Source organism: Microcebus murinus, chromosome 11 (assembly GCF_040939455.1).
Source record: "Microcebus murinus isolate Inina chromosome 11, M.murinus_Inina_mat1.0, whole genome shotgun sequence".
In the NCBI taxonomy this organism is placed as follows: Eukaryota; Metazoa; Chordata; class Mammalia; order Primates; family Cheirogaleidae; genus Microcebus; species Microcebus murinus.
The window spans coordinates 50,683,887-50,703,961 of record NC_134114.1 but is presented as its reverse complement, the minus strand read 5'-3'; the positions used below and the strand labels follow the sequence as shown (position 1 = coordinate 50,703,961).

Sequence of the window (20,075 nt, the reverse complement as noted above, 5' to 3'; positions counted from 1 at the left end):
AAGGTATAATGCATACCTCCCTGTTTTACAGGTAAGAAAAATTTTAACACAATGAAAAAATGTGTCCAGGTTGACACAGCTACTAATCCGTAGAGCTGGGCTTTCAACATTCTATCTCCAGAGTCCTCTGTCTTCATCACTTTCTCCCACCTTCTCTAAAGTAGGCAATTTTATGAGGTAATAATTTTTTTTTCCTTCCGAGGTAATAATTTTTGAAGTTTGGCCATATGTACTTGGGGTTCCACTATAGTATTTTCTATACTTTTGTATTATGTGAATTTGAGATCTTCCAAAATAAAAACTTTAAAAATATAGGGCAATTTTATAGTGTCCCAACCACCTCACTTTGTAATAATTAATGAAATAGGTGAAGAAAATAAGTACCAGCTAAATGAAACACACGAGCATCTCTACACGTTTTCTAGCAAGGCAGATGGTCTACAGCTTTTACATAGGTTCCGAGGTTATTCTAGGCTATTCTGACTGTGTAATAGGACTGCACTCCTTGTCATCCTCTCCGCAACACACAACCCAACCACGGAGCCGGTAACTCCTAAAACACTGCTGATTGTGACAAGGGCACTGGGATAAAATGGGAAATGATCACGCTTTAGAGTCAGTCTTAGATGTGATTCTCTTTATAACCGATTTTTGTTAGGTCATTCTCTCCTGTAAAATGAGTGCTATGAAGCCTACCTTGCAGTGGAGTTGCTAGAATAAGGAAGGAAAATAGATACAGGGCCGATACCGCCTTTCGCAAAGTTAACCCTCAATCTGTCCAGTCCCTTTCCTCGCCTTCCCGCCTCTGCAAGGGAATGAATGAAAGCTAGCGTCGTTCTTTGTCGAAAAGTAAGATATTGTAGTGTTTATCGTCGTTTGTTATCAAAAAAAAAGGAAGGCTGCCTAAGCCCCTGTGTCTGGCGCACAGTGGGGAAAACCCACACACGCCTACCCATCTCTCCCATATACCGGACCTGCTTCCGCGAGTCTCCAAATCGCGCGTGGCAGCAAGGCCTCCACGCCCGGCAGCGCACGCGCAGTGACTGGCCGGCCACGCCGCGGCTGTTGTCGAGCCTCGGTGGGCGGGGCCGCGGAGGGAGCGGGGGCGTCGCCCGGCCGAGGGCCCACGCCGGCTCAGCCTTCGCGAGCGACGAGTGGTGACGGCAGCTGGGCTTGTGAGGGAGCCGTTGCTTTCGGTGTCGCTCTCCTCCAGGATCCGTCTGGCGGTCGGAATGGCCCGTGAGTGTGTGGACGAGTGGGGGAAGCGACGGGGAGCGTCCGGCAAGGCAGTCTAGCGCCGAGCCTAGTCTGAGGCGCGGCTGGAGGGGGAGGCGGGGACTGGTCCGAGAGTCCCCCTGGGTCCAGCAGGGCGGGGACCCCCGCTTCCGTCAGGAGAGAGCGGTCACGGTGGACTCGGTCTGGCCTCTCAGGCCCGACAGGTGCCTGCCTCTCAGGTGCGAGTTGCACGGTAAATAACATCCCCCCGGAGGTGTGTGAAGACGGCAGCCCCGGGAGGCATCCTCGTTTGGAGGTGGTTTATAGCTGATACCCAAAGTCTTAAGGCCTAATGAGGACCGGCAACTCCTCCCTAGTTCTTTTGTTTTGCCCTTGCAGGTAATAGTGGAATTGTGATGGGTTGAACTTGTGATCTCTGTGTATTTCTTCTTTGCTCCATCCACACCCCTCAAAAGCCAGAACTTGTTTTGGAATACTGGCCCATATAGACGATTGGAATGCCTGTTTTAAAATATCTAGTATTTATAGCTAGTAAACACTTAGATTGGTGTGATAATACTCAAGTCCTTAAGTGTTTACCTCTAAGCTTCCTCCTTGTCAGATCTGTGAACATCTTCAGTGCAGTACTCTGCTGCCTTGTCTATTAAAAATCAAACTTCATTACTCTGAGTTTCTCTGAGAAAAGAAAATAAATAAAAATTAAAATTAAGATGCATTTAAGTAAGAGTCCTTTAATGAACTTATTAATAATTTCGGAGATGGGAAAAGAGCATGATTGTTTGTCTTTGTAGGTGGAAATCAACGAGAACTTGCCCGCCAAAAAAATATGAAGAAAACCCAGGAAATTAGCAAGGGAAAAAGAAAAGAGGATAGCTTGACTGCCTCTCAGAGAAAGCAGAGGTAAATGGTACTTATAGAATTCTCAAGTCACTACCGTGATTGAAGCCACATTTTGGAAAATGAAAAGCATTTCTTTAAACTCTTGGTAGAACTGGGCCTAAATTACAGAAAGGAATAAGAGTAATGAATATCTGTTTTGTGCCAGGCATACTGAAACCATATGGAGTAGTCATTATCCCAGCCTATGGATGAGGAATTTAACGTTCTGAAGCTATTTGTTTTGCAGAGAATCCCATGCAGCTCCTCCACAACCATAAGAACTTTATTCAAAATAATTGAACATCCTCCACACGCAAGGCACTGTTAAGTGCTACAGATACATTTTCAAAGTAGACACCATACCCAAACTAGTCTGGATGACAGGCGACTGAGTTATAGTAATAACAGTTCTGAAGAAGATAGAAGATCCACTGGGTTGGGGAGAATGCACAGCCATATGAATATATGTGACAGTATGAAAGCGCTACAGAAACACTTTAATGATAATGCAGCTTAAGTAAAAAATATGGCATTCATATTTCTAAAAAAAGCTAATCAAAGATTAATTTTATTCTAAAATTCTATTTTATTGTCCATATGGAGCTTGGAAGTTTTAGTAGGTAAACACCTGATCACACATGCTTCAATGTGGTTTATCAGGGGTTCTCAATCCTGGCTGCACATTAGAATTATCTGGAAAATCTTAAGAACTACTCAGGCCCATGCCCTACACCCAGTTCTTATATTTTTGTTTGCCTTTTGGGTTTCTTTACTTTTTTAAATTGATATATAATAGTTTTACATATTTGGGGGGTGCATGTGATGTTTTTATATCTGTATACAATGTGCAATGATCAAATCAGGGTAATTTTTTTTTTTTTTTTTTTGAGACAGAGTCTCACTTTGTTGTCCAGGCTAGAGTGAGTGCCGTGGCGTCAGCCTAGCTCACAGCAACCTCAAACTCCTGGGCTCGAGTGATCCTTCTGCCTCAGCCTCCCGAGTAGCTGGGACTACAGGCATGTGCCACCATGCCCGGCTAATTTTTTTATATATATATCAGTTGGCCAATTAATTTCTTTCTATTTATAGTAGAGACGGGGTCTCGCTCTTGCTCAGGCTGGTTTTGAACTCCTGACCTTGAGCAATCCGCCCGCCTCGGCCTCCCAAGAGCTAGGATTACAGGCATGAGCCACAGCGCCCGGCCAAATCAGGGTAATTTTGATATCCATCACCTTAAACATTTACCTCTCACCCAGCTCTGATTTAATTGGTCTGGAATTGGGCATTAAAAAGCACTGTAGGTAAATTTTATTGTATTGAGGTTGTACCTTAAACCTGACTTAAGAACAGCTCACCAGGTGATTCTTATGTGCAGACACTCTTAAGAATCATTGGTTAAGTAGATTGAAGCCATTCACACTTTCAGTAACATTTATTATTAAAGTGATAAGCTTCACCTTAAATTTCTGTTTACTTACATTGTAGTGCAAGTGAACATGGTACGAATCATTGACTCTCAAATAGTATTTTTATTGGAGAACCTCGTATAACTTGGTTCAGAAACAGCCATTGTTTACTGAATTAGTCCTTATAAAGCTCTGTGCTAGATGCTCTATATGTATTATTTGTATTCATCACAGCCCTGAAAAGTGATATTAGCACCAATGTGTAGAATAGGAAACTGAGGCTTTGAATTTTAATAATACTAAGGTTATACAGCAAGCACAGCTTTGTTTCTAGTAGAAAAGTAACTATCACTGTTCTCTTCCATTACATTTCATTTCTTTGTAGCTGTGGTGTTTTACCTTCCTTTCGTTCCGTGTTTTTGCTGTTGGCTTTGCAGAATGATTAATATTTTACAGTTATGGACACAGCTATTCAATCCCGAATTAAAATCTAATGTTAAATCTATGCAGTAACAATGTAGGAAAGAGCCTGGATTTGAAATTTGGCAGGACTTGGTTATTATGTGATTTGGGGCAAATTATTTAGTGCTGAGCCTTTTAAAAATATCTGTATAAAACATGGGGATAATAACTCAGAGTTAGGAGACTTTAGCCAGCGCCTATAGTGCTTGGCACATAGTAGGTATTGAATATATATAGACATTTAGTATACTTTAAAAATATAGGTTCCCATGGACTCATAAATCACCTAACCCAGATAGTGTGGTTGTAGTTCATAGTTAATGTGTCATGTGTAATTTCAGCCAGAGACTCAAAGGCTTAAGAAAGTACCCTGAATATCCCGCTTTTCTGTAGGGTAATCCAATTTTAATCACTAGCTATTGGGCTTTTTTCACTATGAGAAACTGAATTGCTTCTTAACATCTATGTCCTAATCCCAGATGCCAGTTAGGATATCTAGGAGACTTCTTTTTTTTTTTTAGCGTATTATGGAGGTACAAGTGTTAGGGTTGCATATATTGCCCATGCTAGGAGACTTCTTAAATGCCTCTTCTTTGAGGAAAAAAATTAGGGTGAATTAACTTTGTTAACAACCAAGAGTAATTGCCATTATTTCTGCATATAGCTGCCTACTTGGCAAATATATATATATATATATATATATATTCATAGCCATATATATATATATATATATATATATATATATTCATAGCTATTCCAGGACAACATTGATACATATTGCTCTGATTTTGAAAGGGCTTAGAGGTTATTTGCCAAGGTCATGATAACAGTAGATATGGTATTCAAAATAATTAGAAGCTATCAAGTATGTACAGTACATGAAACAAAAACTTAAAGAATCAACAAAATGCCTCAAGTGTTTTCCAGAAAAGCTTTTAATATAAAAAAAATTTTTAAAAAAAAAAGATATGACTTCAAAGCCTTTCTAGTCTTTGCGTTTCCATTCTGTCTCAATCCATGAAAATAGAAAGCCAAGTGTGATGGTGCACACCTGTAGTACCAGCTACTTGAGAGCCTGAGGCAGGAGGAATGCTCGAAACTGGGAGTTCAAGGCTGCAGTGTGCTAAGATCACGCCACTGCACTCCAGCCTAGGCGACAGAGCAAGACTGTGTCTCTAAAATTAAAAAAGAAAAGAAAAGAAAATGGAAAGACGAGAATGTTTATATCTTCTTTTAAATTGTCTTCTAACATACTAAATATATAGAAAACAAGTGAAAACATAAAATCAGTTTTTCTGTAACGACTTTTCCCCCATTATAGGGACTCTGAGATCATGCAACAAAAGCAGAAGGCAGCTAATGAGAAGAAATCTATGCAGACAAAAGAAAAATGACTGGCTATTTGGAAAACCTGGGTGCTACTGCCAACTGGGTGTATCATAAGCTCTAAGATCAAGATTTTGTAGAGTGAACAGTCATTAAATATGTTATAACTTATCCTTATAAAACTGTCTATTTTAAACTTTACGTTTCAGCTTGATTTAGTGTGATGTTTTAGAACCATTCTTCAAAAAATAAAACACTAACCATGCATGTGACGTATTGGTGAACATCATTTTTTTGTCAGAAGTGAACACTTAACATAATTTCTTACATAGGTAATGTGATCAGAGAATAGGATCTCTTATATAAATCTACAATCTTTGTCAACAACTTTGTTAAAGTAGATCTTTAAGTTAAATTTTATTATATAATAGAATTTAAGATCCACTGTATAATTTTGCTTTGAAATCAACTTACAAAGTTTGCTTGAAGACAGTAGATAATATAAACCACTGAAATAGCAACTAAATGAGGTCTCAGAGTTCTACTTACAGCTTTAAAATTTTTTGGAATGAGCACTATATTTTAACCTGTTCTGAGCCTCTTCATAAATATGTGACTTGATGGTGGTTATAAATTAGGAGACACAACCTAGAGAAATGAAGATTTGAGACCTTGTTGTATTCTGAAGTAAATATACATAATTATGTAAAGAGAATAAAAATGCCATTGAAGTAGTAAATAAGATAACTTTAAGTATTCTTCAAATACTGGATTTTTCATATAATGCGATTCAACAAATTTTTACTGATCACCCAATATGTCAGCCACCATCTGAATAGACAGATCTTTAGGAGTTCACCTAATATCTTAATATCTTGTGGTAGGTGTTTTACCAATGATACCTACCACCTATAAGTAGGATGGAAACCTAATTGTCTCTCTAATATCTCATGGTTGAATGAGACAACCGTGAAGTTTTTTCAGCCTGAGCTATTTTTAATATTTTTTTTTGTTTTGTTGTTTTCTTTTTAAGAGAGAGGGTCTTGCTCTGTCACCCAGGCTGGAGTGCAGTAGTGTGATCATCATAGTTCACTGTAACCTCCAATGCCTGGGCTCAAGGGATCCTCTTGCCTCACTCACCCTCCCAAGTAGATGGGACTACAGGCAAGTACTACCACACCTGGCTAGTTTTTCTTATTTTTTATAGAGACAGGATCTTGCTGTGCTGCCCAGGCTGGTCTTGAACTCCTGGCCTCAAGCAATCCTCTCGCCTCACCTCCTAAAGTGCTGAGATTACAGGTATGAGCCACCTGGCCTACCTTGAATTTTTAATTTTCATATTAGCCCAGGTTTTTTTGTTTTGTTTTGTTTTGTTTTGAGACAGAGTCTCTCTCTGCTGCCCAGGCTAGCTCACTGTAACCTCTCAAACTCCTGGGCTCAAGTGATACACCTGCCCCAGCCTCCCTAGTAGCTGGGAATACAGGCACACACCACCACACCTGGCTAATTTTTTCTATTTTTTTCGTAGAGATGGAATCTTGCTATGTTGCCAGGCCTGGTCTCAGACTCCTGGGCTCAAGTGATCCTTCTACTTTGGCCTCCCAAAGTGCAGGATTATAGGCATGAGCAGCTGCATCCAGCACCAGATTTTTCATTAAAGTAAAACATTGTTCTGTTTTTTAAGTTAATTTCAGTCTTCAAATTTTTCTATGATGCTAATCACAAGTGCAAAAAAATGACTACAGCTTAAGTTATATTCTAATACAAGGGATAAGGTGCTGTTGAAGTTGGTTATAATTGGAAAAAAAGGAAAAAAGGGATAATGAAGTCTGATTATTCACCACAAAGATTCTTGGTGGCTCCAATTTCTGTAATTTTATATCCAGAATTTTTACAGAGTAATAAGCCATGAGTACAAAAATCTTTGTATGCTTTTAGCTCTATCTTTAATTTGCTTTTCTTTAAAATAGTAAATAAATTTCCATACTTTAAAATATTCTTCAGAATAGAAGGTGTTCAGACTCTCTCTCTCACTCTCTCTCTCTTTTTTTTTTTTTTTTGAGACAGAGTCTTGCTTTGTTGCCCAGACTAGAGTGAGTGCCCTGGCGTCATCCTAGCTCACAGCAACCTCAAACTCCTGGGCTCAAGCAATCCTGCTGCCTCAGCCTCCCCAGTAGCTGGAACTACAGGCACGTGCCACCATGCCCAGCTAATTTTTTCTGTATGTATTAGTTGGCCAATTCATTTCTTTCTATTTATAGTAGAAACCGGGTCTCGCTCTTGCTCAGGCTAGTTTCCAACTCATGACGTCGAGCAATCCGCCCGCCTTGGCCTCTCAGAGTGCTAGGATGACAGGCGTGAGCCACCGCACCCGGCCTTTTTTTTTTTTTAAATAGAGACAAGACCTTACTCTGACATCCAGGCTGGAGTGCAGTAGAGTTATCACAGCTCACTACAATCTTGAACTCCTGGGTTCAAGCAATCCTCCTGTCTCAGCCTCCCAAGTAGCTGGAACTACATGTGCATGCTACCACACCCAGCTAGTTTTTCTTATTTTTTGTAGAGACAGGGTCTTGCTATGCTGCCCAGGCTGGTTTTGAATTCCTGGCCTCAAGCGATGCTCCTGTCTTAGCCTCCCAAAGTGCAGTGTGAGCCACTGCATCCAGCATAGTATACACTTTTAAAAAATTAATTCTTAGAAGTCCAGGGAAAGTTCCCCCCCCAAAAATGGTTATTATTATAGAATAAGGAAGATCTCTATTTTTCTTTCATTTTTTTAAAGAGCTTCTTGCCCACAGCAAAGGAAGATCTCTAGATTATCATTAGTCATTAAGGCTTAAGTCTAAAGCATTGTTCTCTGTAATCCTAGCAGTCTGGGAGGCCGAGGCTGGTGGATCGCTCAAGGTCAGGAGTTCGAAACCAGCCTGAGCAAGAGCGAGACCCTGTCTCTACTATAAATAGAAAGAAATTAATTGGCCATCTGATATATATAGAACAAATTAGCTGGGCATGGTGGCGCATGCCTGTAGTCCCAGCTACTGGGGAGGCTGAGGCAGGAGGATTGCTTGAGCCCAGGAGTTTGAGGTTGCTATGAGCGAGGCTGACACCATGGCACTCACTCTAGCCTGGGCAACAAAGCAAGACTCTGTCTCAAAAAAATAAAATAAAATAAAAATAAAGCATTGTTCTCGATTAATTTTTATGACAAATAAATTCATTGTTAAGAGGTTTTTAACTTCAATGTGACCATTTTTTAAAGGCAGACAGAAAAATTATCTGAAGAGAAGAAAATTAAGTGTAGTTGTTGCAGTATATTGATACCTATCACATAGTATGAGCAAGGTAAACTAAAAATAGCTAAACTTCTAAAAAGGGAAACCAGTCAATTATAATGTATTAAGGGAAAATATAGGTGAATAATTTTAATCAGTAGCATTAATTCATGTACTAACTTTATTTAGTTTGGACAGTTCTTTTGGTTTGTTGCTAAAGCAAGATAAAATTATTTAGGTGAGTTTAAGCATGGCTACAATAGTAAAAAAAAAAAAAAAGAAAAAAAATTATTTAGGTGAGGCTGGGTGCGGTGGCTCATGCTTGTAATCCTAGCACTTGGGGAGGCCGAGGCAGGAGGATCACTCAAGGTCAGGAGTTTGAAACCACCCTGAGCAAGAGCAAGACCCTATCTCTACTAAAAATAGAAATAAATGAATTGGCCAACTAAAAATATATAGAAAAAATTAGCTGGGCATCGTGGCACATTCCTGTAGTCCCAGCTATTCAAGAGGCTGAGGCAGGAGGATCGCTTGAGCCCAGGAATTTGAGGTTGTGTGAGGTAGGCTGATGCCACGGCACTCTAGCCAGAGCAATAGAGTGAGACTCTGTCTCAAAAATAAATAAATAATAAAATAAAACATAAAATCATTTAGGTGAAATAGTACCAACTTTAAAATGTAATACAGAAAATACCAAACTCCTTGTAACACCCTTGTAGACATTAAAAGTACTATCTTGCATCATCTTCAAGAGGAGGTAGTGAATTATCAGTAGGAATTTTCATTAAGTCCTGCTGAAAATAAGAGGTAACAGCTGCTACTGCTCAAGATATACTGAGGTTAGTTTTTTTTTTTTTTTTTTTTTTTTTTTTTATTTTGCTAACTACAGTGAAAATGAATGAGGTTAGTTTTATCAGTTGATCTTTTTGAATTTTCTTTTATTAGTGGCTGTGTAAGGAATTGTGATCCACTTATTAAATGCCAGCCTATTTTTGAAAAATAGGGCCAAAAGGAAGCATTGATTACTGACATTATTTTCCTTTTTATTTTTATTTTTTTTTAATTTTTGAAATTTTTTGTTTGGAGACAGGGTCTTGCCCTGCTGCCCTGGCTGTAGTGCTCTGGTGACATCATAGCTCACTGCATCTTCCAAAACCTAGACTCAAGTGATTCTCTTGCCTCAGCCTCCCAGGCAGCTAGGATTACAGGTGTGTGCCACCATGCCAGAATAATTTTTTTGTTGTTGTTAGAGACAGGTAGGGTCTTGCTATGTTGCGCAAGCTGGTCTTGAACTCCTAGCCTCAAGCAATCCTCCTGCCTTGTCCTCTCAAAGTGCTAGGCCACTGCATGAGCCACCGCAGCTGGCCTAACTGAACTTAAAAAAAAAATGTTATTTCCTGACTTAACAAAACATATATTTTGTCCTTTCTCCCCCTATGTTTGTATAGATGGGACGAGTTTACTCCTTTAATCTTTTTTGTTTAAAATCTTTTTTGTCTTAAAGTTTTGAAAAGCTCTGTAAACAGAGCTTTTCTATTTTTTTTTTTTTTTAGCAAAGACAACTACAGAAAGGAGCTTTTCTATTTGAGGCGGGCATCATGTTACTACCTTTAGCTTTGAATCTAGGATCTGTTTCAAAGCATAACTGGACATAGTAGCACACATCTGTAGGCCCAGCTGAGGTGGGAAGATCACTTGAGCACAGGTGTCCAGGTGTGTAGTAAGCTATGATTGTGCCACTGCACTCCATCCTGGTCAACAGAGTAAGACCCTATCTCTTAAAAAAAAAAAAAAATTCCTGAAGTAAAATCCTAATAAGAAATTGACTTTCACAGATAATGAGATTTGTATGTTTTACCATCTGTGTCAGGGTTTTCTAGCAGTGATGAAAACTAAGCAAGGAACATGTTAACTTCTTTACGTAAATTCCCGATTACCTTTGATGATGAGAACCTATTTTTAAAAAATATGAATTGAGTATAAGCAACTTATTTAAAACATGAAATTCAATTTAAAAGTATTTGTTCTGTTATTTTTATGAAATTGTCAATTATAGTTATCCATTAGATCAAAACTGAGTAAAAACATTTTTTACACTGCCACCTACAACTTTATCTGCTGATGCACTTGCTGTATCATGATAAAATATAGAATATATTGCCTATAGACAATATATTGTCAATATAGACATGATAGAATATATTGTCTTTAGAGATGACCAAGTCATAAAACTATTACCAAGAAAAGAATGACAATAAGTATGCTCAAATGCACTTCTCTATAAATTCCAGTAAGATTTAAAACTTATTATGAAGATTTTTTTTCTTACACCTTCACTTCTTCAAAACAAAAAAATTATTTTTTTCAGAGACAGAGTCTCACTCTGTTGCCTGGGCTAGAGTGCCATGGCGTCAGCCTAGCTCACAGCAACCTGAAACTCCTGGGTTCAAGCGATCCTCCTGCCTCAGCCTCCCGAATAGCTGGGACTACAGGAATGTGCCACCATGCCCGACTAATTTTTTCTATATATTTTTAGTTGTCCGGCTAATTTTTTCTATTTTTTTAGTAGAGACAGGGTCTCGCTCTTGCTCAGGCTAGTCTCCAACTGAGCTCAAACGATCCTCCCACCTCAGCCTCCGAGAGTGCTGGGATTACAGACAAGAGCCACCCCACACAGCTCCAGTTATCTTAAGAGTAGATACTGTGGTATAGTTGTTTCCACAGTACTGAATGCTGCTGTCAGGTGGAAATTCTAACAACTATTTTCAGTCTTGATGTCACTCAGAGTTCCTCCATTTGGACTTATTTGGGTCATGTGCCTATTCCTCGGCAAGAGGAGGGCAGGTTGCCTAAGTTGATGGAAAAACCAATATTATATTCAGTAAACAAATTTGGGCTTCTTTGCCAAAAGGGAGAGTGGATGCTGGGCAGACGAAAACAATAGATGTTCATTCCTCTTATTACAAGGCCAAGACTAAATTTAAAAAATACAAATACACGGTATGGCAAATTATGAAGGTGGTAAGTATCTGAAACATACGAAACAATTATGTAGTTTATACTGTTCGTGTCTCTCCCAACCTTTCAACACCCCAAACTACAATGTTTGCTCATCATAGAACATTTGGGAAAATGCAACAAAAGGACTAAAAATTCTATCAATAAAATTTAAATTTCAAAAAAATCTAAATAATAGTTTCTTAGAAAACTAAACATACTGTATACTTACTATTTGACCCAGTAATTGCTCTCCAAACTCCCTAGGCATTTATCCCAGTGAAATGACAATAAAGAGCATATATCTGAAATGTACATTTCTACTTACTTTTGCATATAAATACTCTGCTTAGATCAAGATGTAGGATGTTCTCAGCACCCTCTTAAATAATGCCTCCCATCTGATTATTGACATAGATTAGTTTTGTCTGTTTTTGAATTTTTATATAAATGAAATCATATAAAATCTCTCCCCCTGAGCTAAACAATGCTAATGGTTGTATTCTCTCAGTGCTCATGCAAATATATATAAACACATGTACACATAAATAAGGGATATGGAGAGTGTGTTTGATTTCTAGAGCTTCCATAACTAATTACCAGAAACTTGTGGCTTAGAATAACAGAAATATGTTTTCTCACAGTTCTGGAAGCCAGAAGTCTGAAAGCAAAGTGTCAGCAAGTCCACATTCCCACTGAAGACTCTAGGGGAGTATCCTTGCTTATCTCTTCCAGTTTCTGGTGGCTGCAGGCATTACTTGGTTTGTGGCAGCATAACTCCTATCTCTGCCTTCCTCTTCCTGGCCTTCTTTTCTCTATCTCCTTCCCTTCTCTTATGAGGACATTTGTTATTCGAGTTAGGTCTAATTCTAACCTAGGATGATCTCATCTCAAGATCCTTAATTACATCTGCAAAAACCCTTTTCCCAAATAATGTCACATTCACAAATATCAGGTGGACATATCATTTTGGGGCCCACTATATAACCAACTACAGGAAGTTTTTTAAACAAATATAGGAAATCTAGATGTAACATAGCAGTTTTTTTCAAATAGCCATGCCTATAGGTCAGTAAATACAGATTTAAATTAAGTATGGATGTATGGATGTACAGTAATTTATCCAAACATTTCCTTACTCATAGACAATTAAGATGTTTGAAACTTTTGCTAAAAATTTAAAATATTTTATTTGGGAAGCAAGAATTGCAATTCAGGGCATACACACAAACCAGGGTTGTCTTTGGTATGTTGGAAGAATAAAGGGACAGTTGGCAGTTTTATTAGAAAGAGAAATGTGGGAGGCTGAGGGGGGGAGGGGGTATTGCTTGAGGTCAGGAGTTCAAAACCAGCCTGAGCAAGAGCAAGACCCGTTTCTACTATAAATAGAAAGAAATTAATTGGCCAACTAATATATATAGAAAAAATTAGCCGGGCATGGTGGCCCATGCCTGTAGTCCCAGCTACTCGGGAGGCTGAGGCAGGAGAATTGCTTGAGCCCAGGAGTTTGAGGTTGCTGTGAGCTAGGCTGACGCCATGGCACTCACTCTAGCCTCGGCAACAAAGTGAGACTCTGTCTCAAAAAAATAAAGAAATAAATGTGAAGTATTGTTTTCAAAGAAAGCTCATTAGCTCTAGAGAAGCTTTTGGGAACAGGCAAGCTCTCATTGGTGAATGACAAAACTAGTTGATTTATATAAACAACTTTCACAAGTATACATGTTTTTAATTTTTTGTTGTTGTTGTTGAGACAGAGTCTGGCTCTGTTGCCTGGGCTAGAGTGCCATGGCATCAGCCTAGCTCACAGCAACCTCAAACTTCTGGGCTCAAGCAATCCTTCTGCCTCAGCCTCCCAATTAGCTGGGACTACAGGCATGTGCCACCATGCCCAGCTAATTTTTTCTATATATTTTTAGTTGTCTGGCTAATTTCTTTCTATTTTTAGTAGAGACAGGGTCTGGCTCTTGCTCAGGCTCCTCTTGAACTCCTGAGCTCAAACTATTCACCCGCCTTGGCCTAGGCCTCCCAGAGTGCTAGGATTACAGGTGTGAGCCACTGTGCCTGGCCTAGATTTCTTATACTTAATACTTATACTTAATATAACTTATATTTAGTATAAGTATATATAACTTATTAGTATAAGTTATACTAATATAACTTATACTTAATATAAATATAATACTTATACTTAATATAACCCAAAAATATTTAGGGGGAAGCCCTCAAACTTCCTTTGGTGGACTTTTTTTTTTTTATGTTTCTAGATCTTTGGTGGACTTTTAAAAGAAATAAATTATAATATGTACATGGAAACCATTTGGGAACCCTCGATAAGAAAGCCAGAAAAGTAAATTGTAAGGTCCTATCACAAACTTAACACCTGCTTGATTTATGTAAAGACATACGTGGGGAGGCAGGGCAGTGCAGAGCCTTAAGCAGTATACAATGGTTTACCCATTTTTTTTATGTTCGAAAATGTACTAGAACATATTCGAAAGAATAGATAGTAATACAAATGTTAAGGTTGGTAAGAGTCTAGAGGCATGAACTCCGCTTCCTGGACTCCAGGCAGCCGTGTAAACTCAAGTCTTAGTTTCCTCAACTTTACAATTGGAATAGCCCCTAATTCATAAGTTTGTTCTAAGGATTAAATGAATAAATAAAAACGAAACAAAATGCACGAATATTAAGCGCACTTTAAAAAACGCTAGCTATATTATTGGTTACCTCTGGACTGATGTTTATTGTATTGCTTACTCCTATGTTCTAAATTACCTGCAAATGACACTATTTTTTAAGAAAATTTATTGTTTAAAAAGAAACACCAGGTGAGGCGCGTTGGCTCACGCCTGTAATCCTAGCAGTCTGGGAGGCTGAGGTGGGAGGATTGCTCAAGGTCATGAGTGCGAAACCAGCCTGAGCAAGAGTGAGACACCTCCCCACCTCTACTAAAACTAGAAAGACATTAATTAGACAACTTAAAAAAAAAAAAAAAAAAACAGAAAAAAAAAAAGAAAATAAAAATAAACACCCTGGTGGAATCACTCTACGAAAATGCAACGCAATGAAATCAGAAGACTGAGAGAGAGAAAAGAAAAACCTGGGTGTGTCCCTGCTTGGATTATGGGGGGGGAAGGGATTAAAAAAAGTATATGAAAAAGAAAAACCCAAGCGACCAAGTTGGGAGGGGAGTAACCATTTAGAAAAAGCCTATGGAGTTCCTCCAGGCCGCCTTCCAGGCCACTGTACTCTTCCGCTCCCAGAAGCCCCGTGTGGCGGAAGTCGTCACTCAGCAGAGACAGAGCCCACGCCGCGCATCCTGCACTAGGCTCGCCATGGCAATGGCCTGCGGCGGCGGCGGAGGCGGCATCCCGGAGGAGGACTCGGTGCTGTTTCGGCGTGGTACTGGCCAGGTGAGGCTTTCCCAGTGCCCTCCTCCCGGCCCCCGCACTCCTTTTCCAGCCGCAGTGGGGGACTTGAGCCGTCTGTGCACCGTAGAGTCGTGGTCCCGGTGTTTCTACATCTTTTCCCACTCCCTGCGATCCCCATACCCAAGGTCCTTCCTCGCGCAGTTTGGGCGACCTGATGGCTTCTACTCGACGCCTTACCGCAACTTGACGATACCTTGGTTTTTCCACCCTTATCTGACTTGGGGAAGAGCCAGAGGGAAGGAAACCGGTTGGGAGTCTGTTGAAATTATCCAAACTTAGATCAAGGTTTTAGTAGGAGTTAAAGTATTTGGATTCCGAATATATTTTGAAATCAGAGGCAACAGGTCTTGCAGATGGAGTTGATAATGGAGGTTTAAGAGAGGAAGGTTAAGGATAACTCGTCCTGAACAGTTGAAAAGACGAAGTTGCTTTTTACTGAGATGTACTAAGATGGGGAATAGGGAAGATTGAAGTAGAGGAGATTTATAAGGGAGTTGATAAGAAGATGACTTGGTGGGGATGAAATCTGATTGAAGTAAGTTCGAGAGTGGGAGAAATTCAAAGCAGCATTTGTAAGCAAGTATTTAAGGAGTTTTTAAATTTTTATTTATTTATTTATTTATTTTGAGACAGAGTCTCACTCTGTTTCCCCGGGCTAGAGTGCCGTGGCGTCAGCCTCTCTCACAGCAACCTCAAACTCCTGGGCTCAAGCAATCCTGCCTCAGCCTCCCGAGTAGCTGGGACTACAGGTATGCGCCACCATGCCCGGCTAACTTTTTTCTATATATTTTTTAGTTGGCCAATTAATTTGTTTCTATTTTTAGTAGTGACGGGTTCTGGCTCTTGCTCAGCTGGTTTTGAACTCCTGACCTTGAGCGATCCTCCCGCCTGGGCCTCTCAGAGTACTAGGATTACAGGCGTGAGCCACTTACTTATTACTTACTTACTTACTTATTAATGTAAGTAGAAGATAGAAAAATTGGGCAATAGATGGAGGGGGGAGTGAGGTAAAGAGTTTTTTGTTGTGTTTTTTTGTTTGTTTTCAGTTTTTTTGTTTGTTTAAGATGGGAGCGACGTTTCAGCATGTTTGTGGGCTGATGGGAAAGATTCAGTAAGAATGGGAAAACGGATGATACAGGAAAGAAGAGAATTACTGGAGCAATGTTTTACCATGGGTATGAAGATGGATTTGGCCTTTGTTAGAAACATTGGCAGTTCCTGTAGTGACAGGAATACAGATAACTGTGAATGGGCAGATTCAGTGGCAGGAGATTGTGAAAATTCTGATAGTGTTAGTGAAGGAAACAAAGTCATCAGCTAGGTGCTAGCATGGAGGGGAAAGTGTTGGAGGTTTGAGAAGAGAGCAGGTAGGGAGTAGTCCTCTAGGAAAGTGTTGAACTAGGGAAATTTAGTGGAACTGTTGATAGGCAGCATGAAGTGCCTACTTGAGATTTGTGGTCAGGAGTTTAAGGGGATCAGACAGCAAGATTGTGTGTGTGGGTGTGCACGGAGTTAAGGGAGAGTTGAAATTAATAGGGTTGTAATTTTACCACGTGGATGTGAAGTGAGAGGGAGAGGTACAAATGAATTATCTTAATGATTGACCATGGAATTTAAGCTTGCTGAAAAAGGAAGTAAGTAAATTAAGACCTGAGGGACAGTTTAAAAAGTGGAAGGATCAATATTTATTCAGTCCCAGTGAAGTGGAATGATTGTCATCATCAAGCTACTAGAAGTAACTTGCAGAGACTATAAGGTGGTGTGTGAATACAGAGTAGGATTCTTTAAACTATTTATGGAGAGGTTGTAGTAATTGGTTATAAAAACCATAAAAGTGAGTGGCTGAGATTGGGGGATGTATACAAGACTGCTGCTAAAGAGGAGTTTAAAGACCTACAAATGTAGATTATTGGAAGGATCATCTATGTGGATTTATTTTTAATTTAATTTTTTTTTTTCTTTAAAGACAGGTCTCCCTCTGTTGCCCAGGCTGAAGTGCAGTGGTGCCATCATAGCTCACTGAAACCTTAAACTCCTGGGTCAAATGATCCTCCACTTCAGCCTCCAGAGTAGTTAGGACTACAGGCATGTGCCACCACACCTGGCTGTTTGTTGTAGGAGAGGGTTTCGCTGTGTTGCTCAGGCTGGTCTGCAATTTGTGGTCTCAAGTGATCCTCTCGCCTTGATCTCCAGAAGTGCTGGGATTACAGGTGTGAGCCACCATGTCTGGCCTTTCTGTTCATTTTTAAATGTCTCATTTCCCAGTCTGGCAATAGCAGTTGAGATGTGAAGAGTTTGGGTTGTTGAAGAGTTTGGTCTAGGTATCTTAGTTTAAGAGTGCCCTCTTCTATTGATGTTATGGAGTTCAGTTTCCTTTATCAGTAGTGACTTTTGCAGTTGCTGAAAAATTTAATGTCTTCTGATTTTGTGATTTTCTTATTTCTTCGGGACATTTAATTTCTACTGTTTACTCTCCTTCCTTTAGCCAAATATCCAGGGAACAGCTCCCCTTGCAAGTAGCAGTGTAACCTTTAACAAGTCAGTTTAACCTCTTTGTGATTACTTTCTTTATATGCAAAACAACTTAATGATTGTAAGACTTTTTATCATGTAGAGAGATTGACATTTTTACATTGGAACATACTTCTCTATATATGATGGAAATTAACAGGAAAATGACAAAAAGTAGTATTACAACTAAATGAACTTTATGGCAAACTTTTTTGGAATTTATTGATTTACTACTAGTATACCGAATCTAAGATACTGATTGAAGGTGTTTTGTAACCTGTCTTCTCATCACCCAACATGATGTATCCAAGCTATCTTCAATTGCTCTATAGTAAGAATTTGATTCTAGTTGGACTTGTCTCACAGATCCCTCAAATACAATGTGTTTTATTTTTAATTATTTTAAAAGAAAATCACATAACAAAATGTATCATCTTAGCCATTTTTAAGTATATAATTCAGTAGCATGTTCATATTGTTGTGCAAGAGATTTCCAGAACTTTTTTATCTTGCAAACTGCAATTCTGCTCATTAAACAACAACTCCCCATGTCCTCTGGTAATTACCATTGTTTCCTTTTTATTATTATTATTTTTTGAAACAAGTCTTGTTGTGTCATCTGGGTTAAAGTGCTGTGGCATCAGCCTGGCTCACAGCAATCTCAGACTCCTGGGCTTAAGCAGTCCTCCTGCCTCAGTCTCCCTAGTAGCTGGGACTACAGGTGCAATCCACCACGACCAGCTAATTTTTTCTATTTTTAGTAGAGATGGTATCATGCTCTTGCTTAGACTGGTCTCAAACTCCTGACTGACCTCAAGTGATCCTCCTGCCTCAGCCTCCCAGAGAGCTAGAATTACAGGCATGAACCACCATGCCCAGCCCATTCTTTCTATTTCTATGAATTAGACTATTTTAGATACCTCATATAAGTGAAATCTTATAGTCAATGTGTTTATTTTTGCTTCCATGCTTTTGTGGAGGGGGTGCGGAGATCATGCTTTTCCCCTGGAATGCTTTCTGTTTTCTTCTCTGCCTGTACAAATTCTGTTGGCTTTTATTTCCTAGGCCTATTTCCTCCATGTGATCATTCAATATACGTTAATTTCTTTCCTTTTTAATTAAAACATGTATTGTTTATATTTCACATTTTAGTATTTTATCATTTGTTTGTGTGTGTGACAATTTTTTAAATCCCTAGTTAGATATCTATTGAGAGCAGGTAGCATATTTTCATATACCTCTTAATGATGTGCACAGTGCTTAGTAGATAGTGGGTGCTCAAAAATATTTCTTTTTACATTAAATTTATACAAAAATAGAAATAATGATACTTAGGTCTTTTCCAGATTACTCAATATTACTCTCATTTAAAATGAAAATTAATTTAGTCATCATTAACATTTTGGGGGGTTTTTTGTTTTGTTTTTATTTTATTTATTTTTATTATCTCAGCGTGATTATTAACATTTTGTATCCTTATAATCTACACACATTATAATGTCAAGAGAAAAAATAATGTTTGGAACACAGTATCTATGGTTAGAATGGCATTACCAAGTCCTCAAACTTTTTAAACAGGGGGCCAGTTCACTGTCCTCAGACTGTTGGAGAGTGCAGCGCACATTCCACACACGTGCACTGTGGGCCCCGGAAGAGTCGGCTGCTAAGCAGGACAGGCATCCGCTGCAAAAACACCTGGCAGACCGCAGTTGGAGGACACCTGGTCTAGATAAAGTCAAGTTGATGGCCAGATGTTTTCCCACCCTGCCAAGCTAAATCTTATCTTAGTGAAAAATGTAGTTAGCCTTGAAGAAATCTACTCATAGTTGTTGGATAGGAATTAAAGTGTGGGGGCATTCACTTTGTGACATACCTCTTAGAACATTTACGTTTGTCCAGTTTTTTTGGGTTTTTTTGAGACAGACTCTCACTCTATTGCCCAGGCTAGAGTGCCATGGCGTCAGCCTAGCTCACAGCAACCTCAAACTCTTGGGCTCAAGCAATCCTTTTGGCTCAGCCTCCTGAGTAGCTGGGACTACAGGCATGCACCACCTTGCCCGGCTACTTATTATTTGGCCGATTAATTTCTTTCTATTTTTTTTTTTTTTTTTTTTTTTTTTTTTAGTAGAGATGGGTTCTCGCTCTTGCTCAGGCTGGTTTCAAACTTCTGACCTTGAGCTATCCACCCTCCTCGGCCTTCCAGAGTGCTAGGGTTACAGGCGTGAGCCACCGCACCCGGCCATGTTTGTCCAGTTTTGAGGGTAAAATCACATAACCTCTAGACATATAGGCTTCTGTAACTTTATTTAGGGTTTATAATACCTAAGTATTTTAAATTCAGTATAACTTGGTTATATCTGGATTAAGGTAGCTTGTGGCACTAATATATGGGGTTTTTTGGATTTTTTTCCTGAGAGGGTGGTGTCTTCTTCCATTGCCCCAGCTAGAGTGCAGTGGCATTGTCAAAGCTCACTGCAACCTCAAACTCCTGGGCTCAGGATCCTACTGCCTTAGCCTCCCGAGTAGCTGGGACTATAGGCAATGCCACAATGCCT

At 39.4% G+C, this 20,075-nt stretch overlaps 1 protein-coding gene across 4 annotated transcripts in view; it reads left to right on the top strand.

The window, feature by feature from the left end:
* Window positions 1-1,024: 1,024 nt before the first annotated feature.
* LOC105881477 (survival motor neuron protein) overlaps window positions 1,025-20,075 on the top strand; it is a 43,923-nt gene continuing 24,872 nt past the window's right edge. The window contains exons 1-4 of one of the 4 annotated variants that reach the window (XM_076008100.1): window positions 1,025-1,239; window positions 2,028-2,136; window positions 12,223-12,290; window positions 14,806-14,991. In XM_076008100.1, coding sequence (XP_075864215.1) covers window positions 14,914-14,991 — 78 coding nt within the window. In that variant the 5' untranslated portion in view covers window positions 1,025-1,239; window positions 2,028-2,136; window positions 12,223-12,290; window positions 14,806-14,913. Of the gene's footprint in view, window positions 1,240-2,027; window positions 2,137-5,304; window positions 5,577-12,222; window positions 12,291-13,731; window positions 14,992-20,075 lie in introns of those variants that run through there. The other 3 variants (XR_012921691.1, XM_076008099.1, XM_076008098.1) reach the window with 3 other exon arrangements.